The sequence below is a fragment of the Rhea pennata genome, chromosome 16, assembly GCF_028389875.1.
Source record: "Rhea pennata isolate bPtePen1 chromosome 16, bPtePen1.pri, whole genome shotgun sequence".
Lineage (NCBI taxonomy): Eukaryota > Metazoa > Chordata > Aves > Rheiformes > Rheidae > Rhea > Rhea pennata.
Genome location: NC_084678.1, coordinates 13,136,172 through 13,163,545, shown reverse-complemented (window position 1 = coordinate 13,163,545; position 27,374 = coordinate 13,136,172). Strand labels below are relative to the sequence as shown.

The window sequence follows — 27,374 nt, the reverse complement described above, 5'->3', positions numbered from 1 at the left end:
TACAGAATAGTAACACTTCCCCTTCTCTGTCAACCTTTCAGAGTTTCTTGAACTTTGAAAATACTGGACCTGAAGATCACACTCCCAGTGTATCTACCTAAGTGCTACTAACATGCAACTTTTGTCTTATACACAAATGTTTTTTGTTTGGTTGCTTTTTTTTTTTAAAGGCTGACAGAAGCAGAGGAATTCTCAGAAGTGGAAATAGCAAAGCGTAACTGCCAGGTTAGCTTGTCTGATAACGGTTATAAATCAGAGTTACCACAACCTTGATGCTGTGCAAACCATCCCGCATCGGATTATTATTTGCACTTGCTCTTTTGCACTTTCCATTCAAGCATCTGGTGCTGACTACTCCTTGAAACCAAACTGCAGCGTAAATGGATGGTGATTTTGACACACCACAACAATTCCTGTCCTCAGCCCTCTAGAGCATCGCAGAGGGGAGGTGAGAGAGAAAGAGAGGGAATACAACCTTGGAATCACACTACTGTACTACTACAAGTACTTTACAGTAATTACTAGAAGTATCTTGCCTGGATGAGATACACTGAAACTAGTAACACTGAAGGGACACGAAGTTGTATTGTCAAACAAATACTTTTACTTTCTGCATTTACTCTGGGGCTGCCGGGATTTGGAATCATTAACTAGCACTGGGAGGGTCACGGGCAAGGACACGCCATGTGGAGGCTTCAGAGAAATTCTGGCTGACAGAGCTGTCACAGAGCACTTATGAATCAGCAAAAAATCTCTACCATTCTTCTAAAAGAGAGAAATACAGTATCTCTAAATGCCAGCCAGTCACCACTGACTGCTGTGCCTATCTTCACCCCTTTTGGACAGGGCAATTCCATTGGCACTTATTTCAAGGGTCTTTGTGTTCACGAAGGATCAATGTGAATATTCGAGCTATGTTGCTACAGATTTTGTTTGATTATCACTCACTGAAGTCACCTACCGCAGCAATTCCCAAAGAGTGGCACACTGTTTTTTATACTTACTACAGCAGAGTGAAAAATAATCATTTGGTTAAAAAAAAGGCACGATTGCAGCCGGAGTTATTTACTTACCGGTGGGAAGTCAAAGTCTATCTGGTTAGCTAAATTTAAGATGTAGTCGATTCGAAACTGGTTCTCTGGATTGGCTAGTTCAACTGGAGGTGCCAAATTGCCCATTGCTGTCACTATTGTCTACAGAGAGAAAAATATTGTTGCAGAGTGTGTTTGAGCAGTTAGCTTTGAATAGTAAAGAACAGTGGCTTGTAAGCTTACCTCTATAGCTTCTTTAATATTGTTTTTAATATCCTGAATTTTCATTTTCTTCTCCCTGCAATTAAAAAATATACAATTGAATTTATAAGCTTTAAAAGCACAAAATCTTTCTGAAGCAGAACACAAATACCAAAGTATTCTATCAAAACTGTATTGTTAACATTGACTAAACCACTCCCAGTTTTGAATACTTTTGTAGATAGTCCCAATTAAATATCTCACAACTTGTCTACTTAATAGCATCTATTTGTATTCAAAAGTCAATATCTAATTATGCTTAAATACAAACTTACTACAGGCTTGGACAGAGGGAACTAAGACATTCTGCAAAATCAAGCAGATTTTGATTCACTTGAATATAAAATACTAGAAATACTTGGAAGTTATTTAGAAAAGCACAAACTGGAAATAAATAGAAAAAAAGAGTGCAACTTACCAAAAGTAGAAACAAATGAAAAGAGACCAAAGCACCGCAAGGTACACAGAAATTAAAGTATGAAAACAAAGTCAGAGCAGAAAAAGCTAGAGCAAAGAATTCAACCCGACACAGATGTTCAACCAGCAGTTTGGATACAAAACCTAAAATAAATAGTAACAGGCTAATTCAAGTACATAAAATTATCTTTTAACTACAAGCAGAGTAGGCTAGAAAAGCACTCTGAATACTGTAGGTGAGCACTTCCATTTGGGATTAACGCAACCAAATTAAAAGCTGTAACAGGCTCAAGACAGAGTGCGAGCTACTGCCTCTATTATTTTACATTATTCTTTATGCATGCTGTTTGCAAATTTGACGGGAGTTATTTTCAATGCTAATACTGCAATCAAATGAAATGCATAGTCAAACATTTTGTATAACCAAGAATTAGCATCCTAAAGGTACTACTAGTTTAGGGTTGTAAACTGTAACATAACTGCACTATGACAAATTCTTTTACATTACTAATTTTTTGCTATATAAAATTATTACTTTGAGGTAAACCAAGTTAGCCATGTAATTACTGGGGGGAGGGGAACACCCTAAATTGTGTCAATGACCTTTTAATCTTCATTAATTTGTGTTTTGCAAAACACTTTCATTATCTGAATATGTATACTAATTATTTTTAATATTATTCATTTTGAAAACTCCTGGCATTTTCCAGTACAGAATCCTGAACAGAGAATTAAAGCTACTAACAGTAAGTTTGCCTTTTTATCCCTTAGAAGGCAGTGCTTACAATTTCCAGTATACAGACCACAGCTTGAAAACTTGATTTTACTACGTACTTCTATTGCAAATGCTTATTACTTCTGCCTTTCTACAACTACTTACAATCACCAAAACAAAGTGAAACTGAAAGCATGTCCACCAATCAAGAATGCAGAAAAGCAGAAAAAACTATTTAAACAACAGGGCAGATGCAGATGTCCACAAGAGGTGGGAATTTTAGTTATCAAACGCAGGATTAATACAACTTTTGGAAAAGATACGGTCAACAAGGACGGCACCACACTCGTTGCTCTCTACATGACATTTTAGTCTTGGAGGATCCTGCTACACATTCTACAGCTGCTCAAACACGACAGCAACGCGAGGTCTGCTCTCGCGGATGGAAAGCAAACAGCACCATCAAATCATCTCACTCGGGATGGCTTTGCTGCTGGAGCGAACACCCCTGAATCAGCAGCCACACGCCGCCAAACACAGAAACGTGAGTCTCCGTGAGCATCAGCTCCTCACCACCGATCACCACGCACCTTCTCAGGCCTTCCAGGCAGTGTAGCTTGATGTCGAAAGAAAGGCATATAATCAATAATCACACGACGTAAATTCTTGGCCTCAGTAGGATTCTGAGTCTACCTACAGACCACCTTGTTCACCACTGGCCGCATCTGAAGACTACCAGCTTTTTGCTTCAGGGATTTGGCACTGCTGATGGGAACAAGGCAGTGAGCCAGGAGAGGCCAGAAGCACTGAACTAAGGAAAACAAATACAACAGGAAAAAGGGGGAGAAACTGAGACCTTTTCACTCTTCTCCTTCCCATTTTCAATCTTTTCTACTGCCCTAAGACTTCAGAAACTCTCTATGCCACAAAACAAGACTTAATGTAAGTATAAAAATACTGCATTTTTCAGTTAGGCACATACAGATGCAAAAACATCAGTCAGGAACTTTTAAAAAAGTTCCTGTATTAAAAAAAAAAAAAAAAGTAAATAATGCTATAAAGCAGGAAAGGTTTATCACTGACAGTGTAAGCAATTTCTCTGGCTTGATTCTGACTCCGAAGTTCAGCTAGATCTTGAACATAATGAACTTGTCAGGTATTCACATTCTGCCTTACCGAAGGCAAAGGGACTACTGATGTGCTTAAAAGTTAGGCAAGCCACTGATATTTTTAAAGGACTAAGTTAAAAAATAATATTCAGTTACATTAAATGACTTTGCTTTAGTTTGGAACATCATTAAAAAGATTGAGGTTTAGAAAGTCTTCTGATTTTTTGAAGCTAACTACATTTACATTCTCTCCCCCAAAACACTTGTGGACGATTTTCTCTAAACGTTACCTACGTGCACATTTACTTGATTCGTATATTGTAAAATAAAAAATAGTTCCAAATGGGCACAACTTTATGGTAAGGTTTAGTCAAACTGCCACATTTGCACCTCTTTACGGATCCTCCTCCAGCAGCACCGTAAGGTGGTAACAGACACCAAGCAATGCAAAACTCCAGCCGTTAACAAAGTGCTCGATAACCATCCTCATCCTTAGGACAGGCACACTCAGCGTTCCTATTTCTGTTTGTGTTGCCATGGCCCTATAGCATGCCCAGTAAACAAGGAATCTTGTTACACGGCAGGGCAGTGAACGTATCATGTCGTTTTGTGTTTTGTAATGTTTACTAAGTGTAAATTTTCCATGACAATGAGCTACTTTATTCTTCTGGAATGTGACATGTTCATCAATCGTTCATCCAACAGCCTGCACACCCATCTAACCATCTTTTTTAAAAAAAGAAAAAAAAGAAAGAAGCTTTGCAACTGATTTTACTCCAGGACTGAGGAAATGCAGAAACTGTTCTTATAACGCAACCCCTGCTATCTATTTGCATTGCCAGAATTATTTTTGAGGACCACAGCATGTTCCACTCCAAATTTCAGAAAAGGAATTGAACTTTATTTCCTGCACTCATGATGGCTGATTGCTTTCTGGCTCTACAATGTTCATCTTACAAACAGATTTGTTCTTTTCCATTTCTTATTCCTAAGTGCTAGCACAACGGCCAGAACTGCAAGAGAAAAAAAGAAAGTTGGTCTCCTAAAATGTTTTTTTTTTCTAAGGCACAGACTGACTAGATGAGAAATGCCATCATGCTATCACAGCTAGCAAATGACTGATGTCTCTGCAAGCCTGCTATGTATCTTTAGATGCCATGGGTTAATAAGGCCATATTTTTAATCTTGTTTAAAACTTTTGTTTAAACTGTGTACAGTAGGCCACACAAAGTATTAAACTCTATTAGTTGGAGATTATAAGAAAAATCTCAAATCCTGCTGTTTTCAGTATTTAAATGGGCCAAAGGAAAGCTGCACATAGCTTTCAGGAAAACTAATAAAGTCTATATTAGGTACTATAAGAAAAAGATGATATTCTGATTTCAAATAACATGAAATTAGAATGACATAAAAGGTTAGGAAAATCAAATATTCCTGGAAAACAAACCTAATCAGTATTTAGTAAAGAACTTTTCCACCTGTACCTGTGCTTTATTATAAAAATGGCAACACTTTTAGTTGGACTTTATCAAATCTTATGCAATGAACATATAGCCAGGAAGACTACCAGAAAGCAAACTAATTTAATTTTAATGTTCATTTCTGATTTACCTTCAAGATAACCTGAATAACCATTACTGGGAACTTAGAAAAAAATATTTAAAGTTTGGAAAAGAACATTCTAGGATACAAGCTATTCAGCTTACCCAACATAAACCTCTTGGGGATAAGAGAAGAAAAAAGAAATAGGTGTCTGAATGAAGAGCAAAACAAAACATTTTAAAACAATTAGGAAAAATGTAAGAAAATATGTGACCTCATTATACCATCTATCTAAATTTCTGAAAGAAAAAACGTTTGAACTTGTTGGTTGATCAAATATTCACTATTTACAGGTTAAGAAGCCATATACTCCAATGCAAAATTCTACGGAATAGGCAGAGTTCTGATAAGATTAAGAATAAAAATACAAAGAAATAGTTGATTTTAAATCAGAATATTTTACTTCATTTTCTCTAGTAAAAATTAGATATATTTTATGAACAGTAGTGAGACGTTTTCAAATCCTACAAATCTGTGATAAAAGAACTACAAAAAAACCCCAAGCCTGCAGAACAAGAAGCAACACCACCAAAAAGTACTATTTTTCCTTTAGAAGGGAAGACAGCCGTAATGACGAGTGACTATCATTTTAAGATGCATGAATTATCTAAGTCAGGAGAAAGCCTAACTTAGTAAGGGGGAATCTTGCCCGCATTCCCCCCAAATCCAGGATGATAAAACAAGTGCCATGGTGTCAGCATAAGAGTATTTTAGGAACCGCATATTGGACAGGTCAAAAGAGCACCGAAGAGGTGAATTTAATGCTGGGGGATGCATCATTTGAGTGAAAGTAAAAAGACTTTGATCAGCTGATATGTAACAGAAGAAGGCTCTTAACAAGGCTAAATTACGATCACCAACAATTCCAGTGTGAAGATGGCCTCAAGCAGGAACACACCCTGGAACATGAATACTTAAGGCTTTCATAATGTGAATGCAAAACATTTACACATTCTTAGCACATTGCTGATATAAATTCTATCATTAATTTGGGAAAAATACTTGTTTTCTCTTTCTCAGTTTGCCTTTTAATGTGGGATTTCACAAGTGTACCCGTAGCATCACAGATGATGCTGAGTAATGGTTTGCTATTTAATACCATGTATACATTATTTCACCACAAGTGAGCATGCCTGGTATCCTGAAGAGTGTATACCAACTTGGACACAGTATATCATGCGACACATGGACTTCTACTTAAAATAACTGGCCCTTCATTATGTAACAATCCCCAAGCACCATGTCAAAATGCTCTTTAATAATTATGCTGCCAACTTATTGTAGAGTTTTAAGGAGTCATAGTATTTATTAACTGCTGCAAATAACAGAAAACATGAAAGTTTCTCTTTAAACCTGTATCACAAATGTATACATCTAGAAAGATATACAGACTATTTTAATATAGTGTATTAAAATGTAATAATGTAATGTTAATACAGCACATTAGCCTTTGTCCTCTTTACATGACTGTTAACAACCTGGCTTCTGCCACTCTCAGTGATCAGCATAACTCATAAATAGCTTTATTTTTGAAGCACTATCAAAATTCACTCACTCTTGAACTTGCTGACGCAGTAATTCCACGTAGTGAAAAGCTCCCCCTGCCCATGCAAAGCACTGCCAATTAAGTGAATCCATTTGTGAGTATATTGCAAGAGCCAAATGAAAAATCTTACAAAACCAATTCATTCGGTTCTGGTTTCTTCTCAGAAAAAACATTGTCCTATTTCAACACAGGTGCATCACAATTCACTTTCACATAGTACAAACAAATGTACAAGCAGTGGGAAGCAGCCATGGGATGTCCCCTTTCTGCTTGCCTTCAAAAGCACATGGCAATTACATACTGAAAGCAGTGTCTGGGGCTGAAAAGTTAATATGCCAATTTTGTTTTGAAACAACATTAATTCGGTAGCTAGACAGACAGTCATGCACTTTACAGGCAAATACGCTTTGAATATTGCTGCTCATCTAAATGTGGCGTCTTTGACACAGTGTTAACATGCTCATGGATTTAATAACCATCCCATCTAACATTCATTAATATTTATTTACTACACCTTATGGAAGTTAATGAAAATAGTGCTATGTGTCGAGCTGCCTCACAAATACAGAGCAATGCTGTCAAAGACATCGGACACAGGCCTACAAGCAAGGAAGCTCAATTAAGATTTTGCTATCAATCCACACTACAAGAATTCTGTGGCTATTTTATGATTCAACAATAAGATAAGCTTGAAATAGCAGTTTAGATTATTTTTAACAGAAGAGCATGGAAATTATCTCAAAATGTAGCGGCCAGAACAGCACCAAGGCAGAGGCCAAGTCAGATGCACCTGCCAACAGGGGGAATAGGTGCCTAGAGGGTTGGGCATGAAGTGGACAAAATCCACATCAAACCTATGGCAAAGCACCAGTCTTGTAGACAAAAATGTTAAAATGCAATAGCAAAACCACAGGATATCATTTGCAAATCTAACTCTTCATTTATATAACACCACAAAGATACCTCCGTAATTCTGGCAACTTTAAAGAGTTTTTCTATTTCATAGAGTTCAAGAACAAAAAAGGACTGTTACATAAAAGTCCCTGTGCATCAGCTGGATGACAGTAACTTCATACATTCTTAGGCAAAAATATTTAGCAGGATCCTAATTTGCAGCAAAATTGAAAGAGATTTTCTAACCACACTAATATTTTGCTCTTGATAACCCTGTCACCTTGTGAGATGAAACAGAGTTACCCGAAGATGTGGCTAGTTGACAAAATGTAACCCAAAGCACTCCAGACAGCTGACGCCGTGCTAGCACACAGATTGGGCATCCCGCCGAATGCAACGCATCCTTGCTGCCACTGCTGGACCCAAAGTGCAGCCTCCCCCTCTATTATTGCCCTCCTTCTCTTGCAGCCCCTTCCTCTCACTTTGAAGATTTTTGGTTTTATTTCTCTAAGATTCTGGGTAAAACCAAATTACACCATCAGGTTACCAATGATTATTTATTATTATAAGAAAAAAAAACCCAAACAATGACAATGGATATTATGATAGACTGTTCACTTTCTCTGTAAATAATGTATGTTGGAAAAAAAAAATCCAACCCAACCGCTTGAATAATTTGGTCAATATATACTTTGAGTTAATACATGGCTAAAAATTAATCATGCTGCATGGATCTAGTTGCAACTGTTTCTAAATGATTTGCCAGAACTCGGTTCAGTTCTCCCCTGAGGAATAACCACTTTCACACAGATACACAATAATACCTACAACAGATGAGACATACCAAGCCTCCAGAAATTCTCTTTCAAGTGTTGGAAAAAGCACCATAAACTGCTTTATTATTGCTTGTTTTACTAAGGTACAGAACGTACCTACATGAGGTACGTCTACACCTTAATACGTTGCCGTAAATAGCTGAACATAGCATAGGAACATGCAAGTGCAAACAGACACCTCTTTATGGGATGACGGAAGCATTCTGTCCAAGCTAAAAAGCAAGAAAAGCAAATTGCTGAAGCATTGATAAAACAATGGAAGTTGCTATCAAAAAACAATATACTGTTGAAAAGCAGATGCATGAAAGCAGAGATTTTGCTGGAGCGTTGGGGGCTAACGGTATCGTTTGCACGAACAGTCAAAAAAAAAGGCATCCCTGAACACATACCTATTCACCCCAAATTTAGGTTCGTCCTACCTGTGCTCAGCGCAGTATTGCGGGTGGGAAGGTCCTCAGGTAAGTGACCCTGGCCACCAGGTAGGCTCCCGCCGCAGGAGGGGAGGCGGGTGGCCAAGCAGCACGGTGCCCTGCGACAGCCGCGGGTTTTACAGTCCCTTTATACCTCTAAGTGGCATAAAGAGGCTATCACAGACCCACTATTAAGAAGCGTAATTCTACTTAAGCGGCTCCATTTATCTCAACTAATTATCTAGCAATAGTTTATGTAGGGAATGGAAATAAAAGTGTTCACAAACAGCTCTGTAATACATGAGGTTGACAGAGACCCTTTAATTGATACCATGCTGTTAAACCCCCTTTGGAAATTACAAACTTGTTTTCTAGTCTACAAGGCTGTATTCAATGGATATTATTTTAGATTACTTTTCTTGCTCTACATACAGATAATAAAGCATATTAAAATAAAATATGTCCTCAAAAAGCTCAGTATTGTGTCTTAAGATACTAGATAAAATCATTAACAGCGCTAGAGTTTTGCAACCCCACTGCTGTGACCCTTTTCTTTGCTGGCATGGACGGACACCTATTGAAGCCAGCAGGAACGTGAGCATTTGAGTCAAACTTGCTGAATCATTCCCTTGCGTTGTATAATTCACTTTATTTTGCGAGAACTCTTTCAAACCACTGCCAGCAAGCGTAGAAGACGTACTTTCCTTCAGCACTGTGAACATGGTCATCACCAGCACAGAAAAGGAAGACACACACGCAGGCAGGCACCTTTCAGAAACACGTGTGTCCCACTGTGCAATAGCACCGAAGCAATCCCGTGCAGTCTGTGCTTCAAGCCGTCTGCTTGCACGGCCACCCTTCACTGATCGGCTGCCACAGTGTCCGTAGATCAACAGCACTTTCTATTTAAACGGGCATTTTTGCTATACTGAACGCCCATTTATCCTTGGGATGGTAAAGGCTTTGCTTTAAAACGCAGCATTACTGGGCATCTTGTTCTGGCCTCAGTTTTCAGGCACTATCAGACAGCTTTTGTTTTAACTTTGAAAGACTAGTTTCATTTGCTCTGACATGGTTTTGCAAGTGTCGGTATTCTGGTACCTTCTCTAATGCAGATGGGATATGAAGTTTTGCAAAGACAGCAATCAAGTCCCAGAGCTCTTTAGGGGTTCATGAGCAAGGATGAGAGGAATAGTTCCTATAATGGGTACATGACCTCACTGCTACTTTAAACTAAAAAAAGTACACAGCTGGTTAAGGGCCAATATTAAATGGAAAGAAGCCCTAAAATAAAAATGGCCAGAGCACTGGATGCCAAGCGAGTATCCCGCCAGGCCAGCCCCAGCATGATGCAATATATAGAAGACGATCACTAGGCTTAGGGTAGACAAAGAGGAGTATATATTCCTAGCAAAACTTAGAGTGAACAATTCAGCATAGACTATAGTTATTTCTCTTACACAGGGAATATTATTTATTCCAATCTGATGCCACATATTTTATCTTATTAAAAGACAGAAAAAAGGCTGTGTGTGCATGCAAAGAGATAAAAGATGAATAAAATTAAAACTTGCAATGCAATCTCCAGACAGACAAACACTAAATCCTGCAATTTTAATTCTATTAGTGTAACCACTATTTTAAGCTGAAGATGGTCAGTCCAAAAGACTTTTGAATTTTTTAGTGATTACTATCTCCATTATCATCCGAAACAGTTCGGACACATAACATTGTAGACAGGAGATTTGCAAGGTACTAGCCTCTTAAACTTAAGACGGACCAAAAAAAAGATTTTTAATCAAAAAAAGATGCAAGTTAGCAAGTAACATATGGATTTAAGAAGCACAACAGCACATTAACCTAGAAATAGAAAAGAGGAAGGCCCAAATATATACAATATAGTGTTGTATCAAAAACAGGGTGAATTCCACAGAAGATTTTTCTACATGCATTTACTGGAATTTTTATATAAATCTGCTACTTTTATTTTCATTCCTCTTTTTCAATCTGTTCATTTAATACTATGAAGGATGCTAAAGTATGTGCAGAGCTTTAAATACAGTAACAGAGCTTTTTTTTCCCCTCCAAGACCAGAATGGAAATTGTTACTTTTTGGCTCATCAAGACATAGATTTTATTTTGTAAAAAAAGTTTGTGCAATCAAGCTTTACTAACACAATACTTGAGGCAAATTACTCCAATATTGAAATGCAGGGGTAAAGATTCAAATTTAAGTGTAAAATGATCACAGAAACTCTTATACATCTGATCAAGGCAAACACAAAATGCCATCTGACTTACCAGATAAGTACCGGTTAGCAACGGGTACCTGCAAAGGGCTATTTGCTCTCAATCTATAGTTAAAAAAAGTATGCGAGTTGGGATGAAAAATTCAAAACGCATGTTCCATCACAGAATAGTCACTCAACTGCAACTATCAATTTCAATTTGAAATTCGGTTCCCAATATTAATCAAGGAGTGATAGAAGGAAGGCTTCCCATTTTTTCTGGAGTAAGCTGCAACTTCACTGCATTATACTGGAAATTTTGCTTTTGTTTCACTCAAATCAATAATAAAAAGGACAATTCAAAAATCCCCCCCCTTTTTTTAATTCAATTAAATTCTTAGTGACTCAAAGCCTTGCATTTTCTAAATGCTTCAGGATTTAGTATTGACAGTTCATAAGTGAAGAAAGACAGGCTGAAGGGGAAAGCAGTTAAGGCAGGGAATGTGGACCTTTCACACCTGAAAAACATGGGAGACAGACAGATTTGGAAAGGAATACATTAACTGTATATTAAAAAAATCTGCTGTCACTGGAAGTTGACCTAGATTTCAGAGAGATACAAATGCGAAACATTTTGTTCGCCACGTGTATCTTATGGCAGTGTTAGACAGCTTTCACTGAATCAGCTATTTTCTTTACAGCAGTAAATTTGGAATTTTTGTCACTGACAAAATTCTGAATCAAGGCAGATTTCCACAGTTATCTCCAGGGATGAAGAGCTCTCAGGTATGCATAATTTTATAAAATTTAGAGTTGCATAAATGCTTACAATCTCAGTATTATCACAAGAAATTAGAACAGGCCTTAATAACTTTCAGCTATGAAGTAGTTTTGGTACATAGCCATTTTTACCAGTGTGTTATGCAGCTCTTCCTTTTTCAGTTATTTAAGTTATACATAAATGATAATTTTATCAGACTTTTTATTAAAAATCTAGATTTCAATAAAAAGCTAAATTCCCAGAAAATATTTCAGATGAGTTTCATGTTTCCATTTTAAAAAAACTCACTGACAAAAAATTCCTACTTGATCATCAGAAAAAAATTTGGTGAAGTTTGTCAAGTATAGTCAAGAGTTTAAGAACTTTATTTGTGCACTTATACCCCTAGACAGCATATGAATTTTCTATGACTGTGCACATAAACTACATTTTTAGAACACATAGTAAATAAATATCAGCCTGAGTAAATCTGAAAGTCTGTCCCTTAGAGTCGCAGCCTCGCTCACCCAGAGGCAGGTGTAACCCAGTCCGTAACAAAGCAAGGTGCTGACAAATTTGGCTCTAATCCATCAAAGCACTTAAGCACGAGTTTAATTTTAAGCACATGAGTAATTCTATCAACTTTAATAGGGCTACTCATGGTTTAAGTACTATGATGGATAGGGGCCAGCGTGCTCAGGACCTTTAAGAATGCTGCACGGCCTATGTTCTATGGGGAAAAAATGGCATTCTTCCACAGAATTATTAAGTTATAAATGCTTTGGAAGCAAAATTTACTGTAAGTTGAGCACAGCTTTCCTTATGTAAACACAGAGATGCGAGTTATTCTGCAGTCTTTGAAGATAAGACATGATGCCAGCTCTCGTGTGCAAGAGGTGCACAGATCTTTACCTCACCCTTCGCCTTTGACCACTGCGTGCTAGGGCCGCACGCCACCTGCGCCCATCGCACCGGGCTGCAAAATGGGGAATCACAGTTCGGGAGTCTGACACAGTAAAGCCGGCTAAAATAGCTACTAGTTACACTCATCTTCTTAAATAAGATAGCACTAGATACAGTTGGAAAACATTAATACTACACCCTTTCAGACGTAAGCTTGCATGCACAGACATGGGCGCCACATGGTTTCAGCTGCCAGTGGTTTAATAATTCAGCAACTCCAGTCAAAGCCCTCTGTGTACTCTCATACAAATATAATGTGCAGCAAATTCAGATGCCTTTAGGTAAAAATTATGTTTCTTTAAACTTCATGGATATACAGTCAAGATTAAGGACATCAAAAACTCACGTGCACTACATATTTTAGCTAGGGCAGTTTCCTCTCTAACAGGGTTGACTTAGCTGATGACCAGTCACCAGAAAACTTGAGAAATTGTGTCTCAACTACTTGGATGTGTCTCCAAAAATTGTTATCACATTATAGAGACAAGTTTTCTAAAGAAGGAAAAGAATATAAAAATCTGAAATATATTCTCCAACCATTCTCCAGGTCAAATCAGTCTTGCTCACAAAATAAAGCACAAGAGTTCTCTCCCTACACTCATAACTTAAGTCAGAAAAGCTCCACCAAATTTTCAGGAATAAAGCCATATTGTCCCAAATGTACACTGAATTTTAACAGCTTCTAACATAGTATCAAATTGTATCTGCTCCGAAACAAACAATAGAGGGAAAGTCAATTATATGATCCCTGCACACTGGGATCAACTCTTTCTGCCTCAAAAAGGTGAAGTTACAATTTCTGTATGCTTACTATCAAGGCCCAAGCAAATAAACGCTGAAGGGAAACATACGGCTAACTGGGAAACGAAGCTCTTTTGGCAAACATTTTGAGGTTTCCAAACTTATTCTCTTTTTAGAGTGGAATAAAATTGAAGCTGATTATTTGCCTTTCCTTCTCCCATCGCATCATATAAATATACTTTATGGTATAAAAATAAAGCAGCTACACATACTACTATTTTTCTTACAGTGTAAGTTAGTGTGGCTCAAAACTCCTTTTCAGGAGCAGGAAAAATGAAGACTACTGCTTGTGGGGCTGCCTTGATTTCAATACTTTCTCATATCTCTAAATTATGATTTATTCCCTTCCTGATTGCTACCTCTCAAAATTCAGTACAGTATATATTCTTTGGTCTATTTCCAATGAAATACAAAGTTAACATGCCTATTTCTTTCCTTGATTTGTCACCAAGAATGATTGAAAGCAACTATGTGTTCAGATTTGTTTTGTTTTGTTTTGTTTTTCACTTGCTGGTGAACATGCAGGAAAGAGAACACAAAAATAAACAGCTTTTGCATGATTTTATTTTCTGAGTTATCTTTAGCAAGGGAGTGTAATACTACTACTCATTAGATAGAATTTAGAGAAAACAAAACAATATCAGGGACTTAAATAAACTAAAAAATAGAGAATGCTTTAATCTAAGTAACTCTAATGCCTCTATTTTTTGCCAGAACTCTCAGCTTATTGTCTTCAACACATTTTATGTTGTTACTACTGTAATGCTTTTAATAATTACTCTAACAGCTCCTAACTTAAAAAGCTTTCTAAGTTATCACAATAGAGCTGTCTAATGATTATTTTCGTAAAATAAAGGAGTTTAACAGTATCTAGTACTAATTTCAATTGTAGGCCCACAGTATAAACATCACAGCAGTCCTGCCTGATAGTGCAATACTTACTATCGCTGCAGAGAGAGAGTAGAGGCAAAGACGCTATGTCTCCAAAAGGCAATTCAGAAGAACTATGATCAAAGTTGACTTTTCTCCAAAAAAACATTGAGGAGGTCAAAGGATCACAGTAGGCTCCTCTACGTCAGATGCCACCACCACCCTCTTACCTCCCCTAAAAAGGAAAGGAAAAACCGGACAGCACTGCTCTCCTCTGAATTAATTCCTCAGCCTCACTCAGACCATGAACTACGGTCGTCTTTATTTCAGGTTAATATTTCCAGTGCTGTTAAGGCATCCTCCCTTCTTTAAAATGAGGAATAATACTTGATCCTGCAAAAAACACTTTTCCTGTTCTCCCAGCTTCCAGTGACACACTGATTAACCGGGGTGCTCTTACTACTCTAGATTCAAACACAGACACGATTTCATTCTACTCCAAACCGGAGTTTGCAGCCATTTCTTCTTTATTCAAGACGCTTTAAAATAATTCTTGCAAAACTCCAATTATTGAAAAAGTAACTCTCACTGGCCTCTCCCCCAGGTGGTAAGTGTAACACAGCCAGCTTACTAACCTTTGCTAGGAGCGACGCACTGAGCCCCTTCTCTCTGCCACAACCTGCCTTATTCTTACAGCCCAGTCGTATGTTTATAAAGATGTGATGGGTAATGCCATATTGAGGCAAATTCTTCTTCATTTCTATATAGTATGGAGCAACTATATTGTGACATGATGAGATAGCACTTAAAGAAACGTAGCACAAAAATCACAATTCTCGCACACAGAGCTCCAGGTCACCGAACCGCACTGTCTTTATACAGCACTTCCCCCGTCCCTGGGGCTACGACTACATTTTTCCAGAGAGGAGCCGATGCCGAGCCTGGAAGGCTGCCGCCCTCACGGCCCCTGTGCTCGGGCACGCTGCCGCGGGGCCTCGGGGCTGAACGAGCCTCGCGATGGGAGACCTCGCGGGCAGCTGGGAAAACCTCACGCAGATCTGCTCACGCTCTAAAAGAAATTCCAACAACAAAACGTTAGACGTTCTAACCCAACACTTGATTTTTCTTGCCTTAAAAGAGGTCCCTTCGCTAAGCGAAATTCAGCCTTCTGCAGGTAGCAAGGGTAATGCCTAAGCTGTCCTGCGCCTCTGCTAGCCCTCACCTGCGGGACGCTTTCGCCGTGTGTAAGAGAGAACTTTACCCTCCGCACTAGCATGTTTCAGCCCCGACATGCTGAGTACAACCAGGTCGGCTCAGTTATAGCTAGGGGAGGTTAACACAGCTAAGGCTGCCCTCAACGCAAGAGCAAAAGGTACAGTTCAGATCTGCTAAGTGAACAACCAAAGTATTCATGTCTCTGACACAGCTCACTGGAAACTTTGCAATTATTAGTCTTAAACGAAGAATTCAAGCTGGCATGTTCTCTCCTCATGGAAAAGGCAGTAAGCTTTAATATCTGATTCCTGGCATTTTAAAATCTCCTGTTGTTACAAATGACATCTAAGTCTACAAAAACTGCAAAATTACAGGAGGAAAAGTTTCCATTTCAACTTAGTTGTGCATTTGGCAGCATTTCTGGACAGTCTGTTTCGCCTTTCCCTGAAGAAGTTTTCCTTATTTGCATTATTCCCTCACAAAGTAATAGGAGTGAAAAATCAGTTCAAATAGGAAATTATGATCTTAAGAAAGACAGCATGTAAGCACATCCCAATTCAGGTTAAACTCATTTAAAACTACATTAAAACTGTTGCTGTTAGCACGCTCTCTCTTGATGCTCAATAAAGCTTCAATGTGCTTAAACAAAGATAGCCTGACATAGTTGCACTAGCTAAGGCATCTTTCTTAACAGCTCAATATCTAAAATAGAAATTGTTTAATTACAATTAAGTTTCCATATAGAAGAGATCAAACATGCTGAATTTCAAAGCCAGCAGTGGAGAAAATAAGTCAGAAATGCAAAGAATTAGATTTGTGCATAAAGAAATACCCCCAAAGCAACTGCCTACCAAAATAGAGTTTGTCTCAAAGACTACAATGTATTAATAAAAAGGCCATACTGTGTTCATTGGTCTGGTCTGGGGGTGTGTTGTGTTTTTCTTTCTTATCTTTTTTTTTTCTTTTTTTCAATTTCTGCAGAGATTATGTAAGTGCCTTTACAAAGTACTTCCCATGTTCATGCTTTAAGAAAAAAAAATATTTTTGCAATACCTATTTGTATATGTAATTCTAGCCAAAACTAAAGGACAGTAAAGCCAAATGGAAGCGACACTTTGCCAACTTCAGTTAAGCAGAAGAGGCCCAAGGAAAAAAAATCAATATAACATACTACTCAGTATTAATACCGTAACTACCTCATTTTGCATTCACTAGCATAAACAGTGTACTTAAATGGGTTAAAGCAATACTTAAACTGTTTTTAATTGTTGCTGCTCACTCCTCCCACCAGCCCACCAAGGAGGAGACAGGGGAGAACTGCCACAGGCTGCCGCCCTGTGAAGACCCTCATCGTCGCATCTGAGCATCTCTGGGCTAGAGATAAATTATTTTGCTAATAGATTATTTACAGAAAAGATGCAAGAGAAAAGTAGAAGCAGACAAAATTTATAGATTGTAACCTACTCTCAGTGCATTGCACATCTGTCTTGTAGCAGTCCTTTACTTTTACTTTAATAAATAATCTATATAAATTGTCCATTTGCAATTCAAAGCAAGCAGCCAGTTGAGCTGAGCTTGGCTACGCTATGCTGAACAGAATCCAGTGGAATCCCCTTAAATGCTATTACTCTTTTACTGCAACTCAGTCCGATCATGGATTTTTAACGAGCAGATATACTAAGAGATATGGCTCTGAGTCCAACCTGTATCGTGCTGTAACAGCCCTTAAAGTATCAGACTGATTTCTATGGTTATATTTAGACATGATAAGAAAATGCATTTTCCACTTATTTATTATAGTTATAGTTTTGCACTACCAGAAGTGAAGATGCTGTAAGGCAAATATTTAGAAATAAACATCAAATATTGCCAGGTAACAACAGGAATACCCTTGCTTCCTTCCAAGCACAGATAGAGTCAGCGTGTAAAATCCATGCATGAAATTCCTCAGCCAGGGTCAGGGAGCTTTGTTTCAGGTAACAGACTCCACTGGCTTGTCTTTCCTGCTTGACTTTAGAAGACCCTGTCAACTAAGAGATACCAAAATACATATTTTACTTCTAGCAATCTAGAGCTTTACAGAATGGTTTGCAACGATTTGTTTAGAAAATGTGCAAGCTTCTATATGGCTACTTCTCAAACAAATTTGCTCTAGATTAAGTCAACTCATAGTATAATTTGAAGTAGATTAATTGATGAATATTTTAAGTAAACAAATCCCATACATTTAATAAAACAGGACAATCTTCCCTCATTACAGGCAGGTTGTACAAATGAATCTGAAAACATGATGCACATTTCTCTTACCTAAATACTGCATTTCCCCTTATGCCCATTCATTTGAAGAGTGTAGTAAGAGAACAATACTTCCACAACTCAATTTTACAGTTCCTTAACTGTGTCACAGCAAACTATTTTTAGTTACAAAAGCTTAAGTGAGCTTAAGGTTGCAGCAGACACAGAGTATGCAAGTATGTTTTTTAGGCATGCAGTTAGGAGCAACTTCTGAACTCCTAAGTTAGGCCTAAACAGATGGATATAAACTGAAAAAAAAAAATCTCTCTTCTCAAATTAAACCCTTTCTTTATAAGCCTTACAAAATCTATGTCTGTGTCAGACATTTGAATCTTATAAAATAGCACCTCTTAAGTAATTTTAAGTTAGCAAACCATACTTTTCCCAAACAAATTTCCCCACATGCAGATTACTTCCCAGTAACCATCAAGTTGAGTCTTCACTTCTTGTAGAGTCATTTATATTCCAGCTGAGTGCAAAATAGATACAGAACATCATTAACCTGGTTCATTAGCTTCTTACTCCCCTTTTGTGAGAATTTAAGCCTGAATGTAGCAGGTATAAAACTAGAGAAGACTTGAAAAATTGCTCAAGTTAGCAAGTAGGTTACTGAAAGCCAAGACCACCAAAATGCAGGGTTTCCCCATTTAAAATACTGTTATCAAAAGAAAAGCAGTCCTAGGGCAAGTCAAAGTCTCCGCGAGGAGCTGAGCAGCAGCTCCAGTGAGCTCTGGAGCTCCTTGTCTGGAAAGGGGGAACCTGGAAGAGCCAGCAGCAAGCTGCCAAGCCTGAAACCCTCTTATGCCAAGCAACCTACTAAGATCCTGGTCTTCTATGGAACACTACAATCAGTTTCATGAAGGTTCATCTAACTCAACAACATGTTTTGGACAGATATTCTGGATCCAAATTGGCCCTCTCTCATCAAATACGATTTAACTGAAAATTTCCAAACAGCTCTAGCTGAGAAGCCTGGAAGTCACAATAGATGCAGTGAAGAAGCTTTCACTTTATTGCACTCAACATCTACATAAATTTGGGCACGTCTAGTAAGAGGAGTGACCTTTTACCAAGTTTAAAGCTGGAAATCAATTATAAGTCCAATAAGCACATTTATTACCATTTCCCTGATAAAAGGGAAGTTATACTGCTGTAATATAAGTCAAACTATGACAATGGCACAATTACCATGTCTTGGCCCTGACCTGACATTTCTGAACAGTAACAGAGAAATAAAAGTTATAGTTCATACTGACAGTATATAATAAATTAGAACAACTAGGACAACACTGAAATGTGAGAAATAGTTTGCTGACACTTAGCACATCAGTTAGTATATATAGCACTCCACTCCAATTGTCCAATTAGTTTCAAAACATATGGCCCTGTAAATATTAATAATACTGTTTAAATAAGAAATTTATACACAGCTGGAGAAAATCTCAAGTGAGTGTGTATACTCCTAGAAATTATTACACTGCAAATTATTTAAACAGTATTGCTTGGACACAATTATTGATCCAACTAGCTGCTGCTTTGGCTGTAACAATGTATCAAAAGCACGGAGAACCTGGAGATAACGTGGCCCTATCTGAACGCGACTGACCTCAGCGGCATTCCAGCTAATGCTAAGGCATCAACCAGGCAGGGCACCTGATCTGCAAGATTTGCAATCTATCCGTGGACAATGAAATAAAGAATTAGAAAAGGAAAAAGAAGAAATTTAAAGTAAAAAGAAAACTTTTTAGAGTATTCAAGTATCAGTATTTTTTTTAATTTACATTAAAGGGGAAAAGAAATGGGAAAACATACTGAATGTGATTTGACTGTTATGAATCTGCTTCCTAGAGTTCCTGAAGTGCCAGAAACTAGCAACAGAACTGAGCAGGAATCACTGGGAGCCTGTCCTTTTTCTTATACTTTTTTCCCTAATCCTTTACAAGGAGCCACTTTGGAGACCTGAAACCAGGCTACAGCAGCCATGGTTTAACTCGGCACGGCAGGCATTCTTAGAAATTCACTTCCTAGAAATATCGCTAGACTGGGATGTTTATGCCAGTCTGTTACAGAAAACCTCTGCTTGGTACCACGAATTGAAGCTCACTAAAATAATTAAAAATAAATTGGGGCAATCATTATATATAAGTTCTAAAATATATTATTGATAGCTCAATAAAAGACTATTTCCTTTATTTAAACAGGAGAATCTGCTTCTCAGCATTAAAACACAAAATAAGGTGAAAAGAGAGAGAAAGAGAGTGAGGACAAATAAAATAAAACGTGTCCCTTTGGAAGGACCTGCTTCAGTTAAGAGCGAAAGTGTTTTCCTTTGGCTCGTACTCTCGTATGCACGGCGATGGTCCACGAGCAGCTCGCCGCGCATCGCCAGCCTTCGGGAGGGCCCTGACACCCACACGCGGCAGAGCCGGGCGGCCAGAAAATAGCGGTTCTGGCCCTGCCACGCGCTCCCGATTTGCAAGCGAGCTGGAAAGCCGGGTCCGCGGGAGGCTGCGCAGCGCGGGGAGCTGGCGCTGCCCGCAGCCGCTCAGACACCGTGCTCCCGTCCGCCGGGATGACGGCGCGGACAACGTACCCCGCTACAGGAGGCGCAAACAAGCAAGCTGCATAGGACTTCCCTCTGAAACCTTCAATTTATACGCAGTTCAAACCTCTATCTCTCCAGAAAAATATTTAAAGGCAGGAGAGGCCAAGCTTATTCCCAAAACATACAAATGCACGTTTTCAACACATGCAAACAACATGCAGAAATGCATAATATAATAAGCATAACTGACTATTACAGTAATCAAAGAATCTTCTTTTGAGACCGTTAAAAACCCAGTAGTGAAAGTACTACCTGAAAATCAGGTAACAAGATAGATCTGCCTAAAGCATGAGGATATTCACTGGCATCTCCGTGCCAGTGAGTACTTGCACACCGACACCTAGCACAACTTTTCAGGAGCTCAGATCTTGCACAGAGCACAACAACTGCATCCCCTTTATGTGATAAATATGTTGGTGAAATGCTTAAATTATGTACTTCAGAAGGTACTGTACAGTTGGTGTTAAAGGAAAAAAAGACACATTTCTCTAAAAATGGAAATCCTGTAAACCTAGTCATAACCATTTCTATGACTAGATAGTTTAAAGCACTGTACTGACAGTGGCTAGTCAATCCTCAACCCTTCCTAAGGGGTAGATTAAATATTAAAGTACTTCCAAGGTGTGCCCTTGTACCCGCTTACCCATCAGTGGCAGTTACACTTTCATGATTAGGACAAATTCTCCCATCAACTTCATTGCACCTAGCAGCCTGTGCCAATACTGAATTTTACCAAGCGACTCCGAGGGAAAAATCCAAAGGACAACTTTTAATTTAAGCTGTGTAACTACACATCAGGTCACTAAGGGGAGAAAATTAAAATAGCCATTTTTATCCCACACAACGATAATTATGCGGTATGTACAGCACTCAGGTAGCGAAAGCACTCTAACGCTGTGGCTCAGAGACTACGCCAAGTATTTACCCACCCTAACTGCGCAGTTATTATTATTCCATTAATGCTTGAGAAAAGGAGGTGGGGGGCATAAGTCACCTGGGTAATAATCTCACCTCAGGCAATTAACATTCATATATATCCAGCATTAATATTCAGGAAGTGTCCCAGCTCTCAGTCATTAATGGATTAAGCATCACCACACCCTGGAGTATTTTACTACATATCTGTGCTGACATCATGAGATTCAAACTTCAAACATAATTGCTCGCTGTTTAAAAGATGATCTCAGAGTTGAAGGATACTGGTTAAAACAGTGCATATTATATATACATAAAATATATAAAAATTCACCTTTATGCCAAGGTAACCGACAACTAAAATCAAAAAGCTGTCGTCTTGCCAATTCCTTGATAGTTTGAAGACACAGTAGGATGTTTTTTTTTTAATATAAACATGCATCTTCTGGAAGATTAAGGAAGAAATATATTTCTGAAGTTAAAGAATTTAAACCTCAGACTAAGAGGGACTCCTTGGATTTAATGAACAATCCTTTATTATGTTATCTCACGTTAGTATCTCACGCCCGCTGAGCAGCTTTCCAAAGCGTTAAAGCAGCACTCCTGGGCTGTCTCGACGCAGCCGTTCGCGCTCTCGCCGCACGCAACCCGCACGCACGTCGCCTTAGCAATCAACCGGTTCACCAAGGTGCTGATCAAAACCAGCGACGTTCAGCACCTTGCAAGAATCCTGTGTCAAAACTCAGTGGCAGCTGGGCCCACAGACGCTTTTCCTTACAGAATAAGTCTTTCTAAATGTGATTTAGGGCAGGTCCAACAGGCAGCCTGCTGGCTGGCACCACGAGGCCCTTCGCCGCTGCCGCCGTGCTGTGCTGGCCCCGAGGCGGCACCTCCGTGCGAGACGGCCCTGGCAGCACGGCCCCGTCCGAGCGCTGCGATACGTGAGCCACTGCCCAGTCCCGCTCCAGCCTGGGGAGTGCCCTAAGCCAGGCGTTTTCCGAAGGGGGATTCAATCAGCTCTCCCAGCAGCGACAGAAACGCCCGTGAGCAGATGGTGCAGCGCACCGAACGACGACGCTCATACGCTCTCACTGCGGCGAAACCCAGGAGGGGCCTCCTAAGAAACCTGAATTCATCAGATTTCTTCAACAGAGCAGACGGACAGTTCACAAGTCCTGGGACAGTCAGGTAAGATCCCATTATAGACATTTTATGGTATTTTCAAATGAAACTAAGTACGCTTAAAGAAATGAATCAACAAAAGCAGATTTCAATGTTTAAATGCTTCCTAGCTTTTTCAGTATTATTTTTAGGTACTGATGAAAAAGCTGAAATAAGTCATATATTTGCTTCCATTTTGCAAAAAGACATTTATTTTTGTGACAAAGATGCTTTCCGCAAAGTATTCAGAAATCTCTTTTCTGTTGAAACAAGAGCCAGACTCAAAGGGAAAGGAAAAGCAAACTGTGAATGCTATTAAATCAGATGACACACATGCTTGAAACTATAAAATTAGACATTAGTCTTAAATACAACACTGAAGTCATATCTAATGCAGTTCCAGCTACTATACAAAGGGTTAATGTACAATATGTAATGTGGCAGTTAATGGCCACAGATAACAATAGTTAGAGTTCAGTAAGTTGGATGAGGGATTATAGTGCAGTTTTATTACCACCTCCAACACTTTTACTGATGTGCTTATTATTTTTTTATAGCATACTGCTCTTGAGCATCCAGTTTATAATATAACCTTTTAAAACTAGGTATACAGAGAATACATGTATATAAAAAAGGGCAACTAAATTTACATGGCCATACCGTGCAGCAGTTAACACATCACATATGTATGGTAATTACACTCATCTTATATGGACAGACCTACTTATAGGCCTTAATTCAAAAGACAGCTGCCAAAATCCAAGTGGTTTATGCATAAAATAAAGCATAAACTAGGCCCCGTCATCTTCTAGAGTATTAGGCCAAAATACTACCACCACAAACAGTCTATGTATACGCATACACACATATGCTCCCTTTCTCTCTCTAAACTACCTTTACTAGCTGTAGTATATCAGAAGAAATTTTAGTCCAGCACAAACAAATCTTAGATACTGAATATGATAATAAATTGCTATGTCTTCTTTGTTATGTTCTAAACATTTCCAAGTATTGTTCTTGTGTGTACTGTCATTAATTTAACTTGTCCTTAAACCTAAAATTATCTAATGTTGTTTTTAATTCACATGTTAACAGCAAAAGTGTCCCCATCATCATTTGACTCAAATGCACTGCAACTACAGTTGGTGGGACAATGCAACCCTCCTATACAGCAAAAAGCAACTCTTCTCAGGCATGCATGTTCACTTGGATCTGCAATACAAATGATTAACATACTGATCCTAATTCAAAATATATGCGTTCTCTTAATTACAGTTTAAAGCATCATAGTACCTTTAAAACATCTTATGCTCCTACGGAAGCAGGATAGCAGGAAGTTGCATTGCAACGATAAGCTGTGAATTTGTACACTGAGTGTCTATTTTTTGGGGTTTATCTGTATCACACAGAGAAGACTACTCCTATATTGTACTTTTTCTTCTTGTCCATTTTATCCAGAACAACAGCAAAATGGGAGCCTCTTGACAAAAACTCCTAAGCGCCCATGCAGTGTGCAAACACAGACAAAACATCCTGCACACAAAAGCCTCCCTACAGAGGAAGCTTGTCAGATGCTTGTATTTGTCTGCCATGGCTATGACATGTACAGTGCAGGATACGTTCTACTTTCTGTATAAATAGAGCCAGGGACTTGATATCTCCCTATTTCTCATTCATTTGCAGTATGTGCCTTCTTCGTACTCCCACCCAGAAAGCATTTCCAAGACCACCACATTCGGGTGGGGGGGGGAGTGGTAAGCAAGGCATTAAATTGTGTGACTGGGACCAACAGTTCCCCAAACCAAAACTTGTGGGATACCTTAATCCACTCAAGTGTATATCTAGTGGTAATGGCATACAGCTCAGCAATTTCAGACCAACTGTGACCAAAGAAAAGTGAGTATTCACAATTTCAGAACCTGTTTTTTTTTTTTAAAAAAATGCATTAAAATTACTGCTTTTTCATTGAAGAATTTTAAAATGACTTTTACATATGGACACTTACCAGCAATGGTGTTCTAAATCAGAACACACACAAATTTAGGCAATCTTAATCCTGGTGCTAACTTGTTTATATCCCTAACAATGTTCTTTTAGTCTGTGTGTAGTATAGAACTTTCTTTCCAAGTTGAAACAAACATATCATATAAATACCTACAAATGGAAAATCATCATTTTTCTAAACCAGACTTCATTTTCATTAAGATATCCTTTCCTAGGATGCTCAGATCACATCTCATACAACAGACAGAATATAAAAATAAGCTCTATTTATTGCTTCATAAGCATTACAGAATACAGAAGCAATAAAGGGCCTAAACACGACCTATTACAGCTCTAGTCTGGAAGGCCTTCTAAATGATAAATATTTTAATGAAACTTACTACACTGGGCGCTGCAAACAAAAATCTTTCAAAATCTTCCCATTAAACTGAAGTCCAACTAGAAACACAGGAAGTTAATACAGGTCAGAGAAAGAAATAACTAACTTCTGCCCTCTTGGGACTAAATCCTGCCCTCTACTCTATGAAGCATAAACATAATTGTGCTTCCCTCACCAAAAGGAAAAATAGTCTTTATTAAATAATCTTATGATTGCTTGATTAGCGCTCTGAAAATAAAAAGCACTACTTAAGTATATTATCAGCTTTTTCAAAACATCAGGTCCAAACTCTCCACTCCCTATTTCTTTTTCTCTTAACTCTCTTCATTCATGTCATCAGAAGGCATCTTATTTTCAGCAACAACTACTCACTTCATTTTTTTTCAGTGCTGCTGGATGTGCAGAACTACTGTTGAGGTTGCTTGGCAACTGGGGAGATGCATCAGAAACCGAGATAAGATCCAGAATGAATGGAATTGAAGAGAACTATATTTGGTTTCATTAAGAGATACTAAAGCACTCAAGCCATACCCATTTGAATTATGCACAATAAGGTGAAACTCTGCAATTTCTTTCAAAATACACAAAGATCCATAATCATACAGAATCCCACTAAATCCATTAAGCTAGTTCCTCAGGCACATGTAAGTTTTGTCCATATGGAAGAGATCTCAGATTCAGGGCTTTTTACCTGGTTAGCAGTTGGGTACAGAAAGAAATAATCATGTAATGCTGGTAATTAGTAAATATTTTGAAGAATTGCAGGTCAGAGGAGATAGCTGAATACTTTTGTCTGCCTTTCAGCACGCCACAGGCCACTGATACTAAAGTACATGCAGAAGCACAAGTTGAAATTTAAATGCAGTAATTTTGTTCTGAAGATCACAATGTGTTGTGTGCTATGTGCAAGGAACAAAAAAAGAAATGAGATGACAGGAGAGTCCAAGTCTCCTGCAGTACTAGAGAACTATTTGACAAAAAAAGGTCCAAATGCTTCAAGCACCAGAAAAAGCCTTATGCAGCAGAAGATACCACAAGCATATTCAGGATAATAAAAAACAGAGTTGATTTCCCCATAGCTGCAAAAGGGGGGATAAGAAAGGGGATACATTGCAGCGCCCGAGAGAGGCTTCATAGATCCCAAGACCAAAATTGCCTGCTATGACCATGCACACTTGCATCGTGAAAGCCTCATCTGCAGAAGACAGATTAAAACACCTTTTAAAAAATAAACATGTCCTTTTATAAAAAACCTCAAATGAAGCTTCTCCATCCCCAACAGATTTTTTAAATTAAATCTCTCTACTACTAAGAGGTAAAATGTCATTCCATGTCTCCATTTTTAGATGTCTTTCTCACATACCACTACCTCTACATGGAAATCAAATCATGTCCAAACGCCCTACTAATAAATCAATTAGTTCTTGTATGATTCCTGTGGCCTGGCTTTAAATCCTTGCCTGGAACAGTAATTCCACATCTTTCATGAAGTGAAAACAATAGCATGGGATATACTCTTTTAATAACACTTTTATCAGTGTTGGAAGTCCACTTGATTACTTACGTATCATTTCCTTTTTTTAATATATCCAAGCTTGCTTTTTTTTTAAGCCACAATAAAGTACACTAAAGTAATTAACTAATTGACTTTCAATTCCTTTTCCAAATCTATAGATACAATCTACATTCCGACTCCCAGGCGACTGTCTCGTATTCTGCTGTATTAAAACATAATTTTATGAAGTATGACTTTTAAGCATGTTATTAAGATCACCCTATAAAGGGTAACCAGACCTTCCCATTATTAACTACATAGCCAGTTTGCAAAGTAGGATTTTGGATCATTCTTTAGATTGCTGGCCTGATTCGGTTGTATATATTTAACCACTAATTCCCTGGAGACCATGAAATGGTCCCACTCACTTGGCTCTGGTAACCACTATACAGATAGATCCATCCGTGAGCTGGTTTTTAAACTCCCCTAATATATGCACAGCTAGTTTCACACAACACAACTTTTAGTGTAAAATCAAACTATCATGTGATATTAAACAGCAAAAGAAAGTCACCTGCATCAAAACAGCATATATCAAAACAGTTGGTTTTACAAATCAGATCTATAATCTTCTGAAGAAGGCATGGGTTCATTCAAGGAGATCTTATTATATATAAAACCATGTTAATGATGTTCTTCCTATACACCCTTGTTGCCAGAAACCCTCACTATAAAAATAAATAATAATAAAATTGCCCATATTTGATGCCAAACAATCTGATTAGCAGATCTCTGGACAATTTCTTACTTTAAGCAATGAAATTGTTTCCCCTTTTCTAGAATAAAAGAAAAAAATAGTGAT

The 27,374-nt window shown here is 38.3% G+C and overlaps 1 protein-coding gene across 2 annotated transcripts in view; it reads right to left on the bottom strand.

The window, feature by feature from the left end:
• Positions 1 to 27,374, bottom strand: part of GNAS (GNAS complex locus) — a 166,754-nt gene that overhangs the window by 58,800 nt on the left and 80,580 nt on the right. For both annotated transcript variants that reach the window (XM_062589525.1, XM_062589526.1), the window contains exons 3-4: positions 1,275 to 1,329; positions 1,074 to 1,193 (exon numbers count right to left, since the gene is read on the bottom strand). In XM_062589525.1, the coding sequence (XP_062445509.1) occupies positions 1,074 to 1,193; positions 1,275 to 1,329 (175 nt within the window). The remainder of the gene's footprint in view (positions 1 to 1,073; positions 1,194 to 1,274; positions 1,330 to 27,374) is intronic.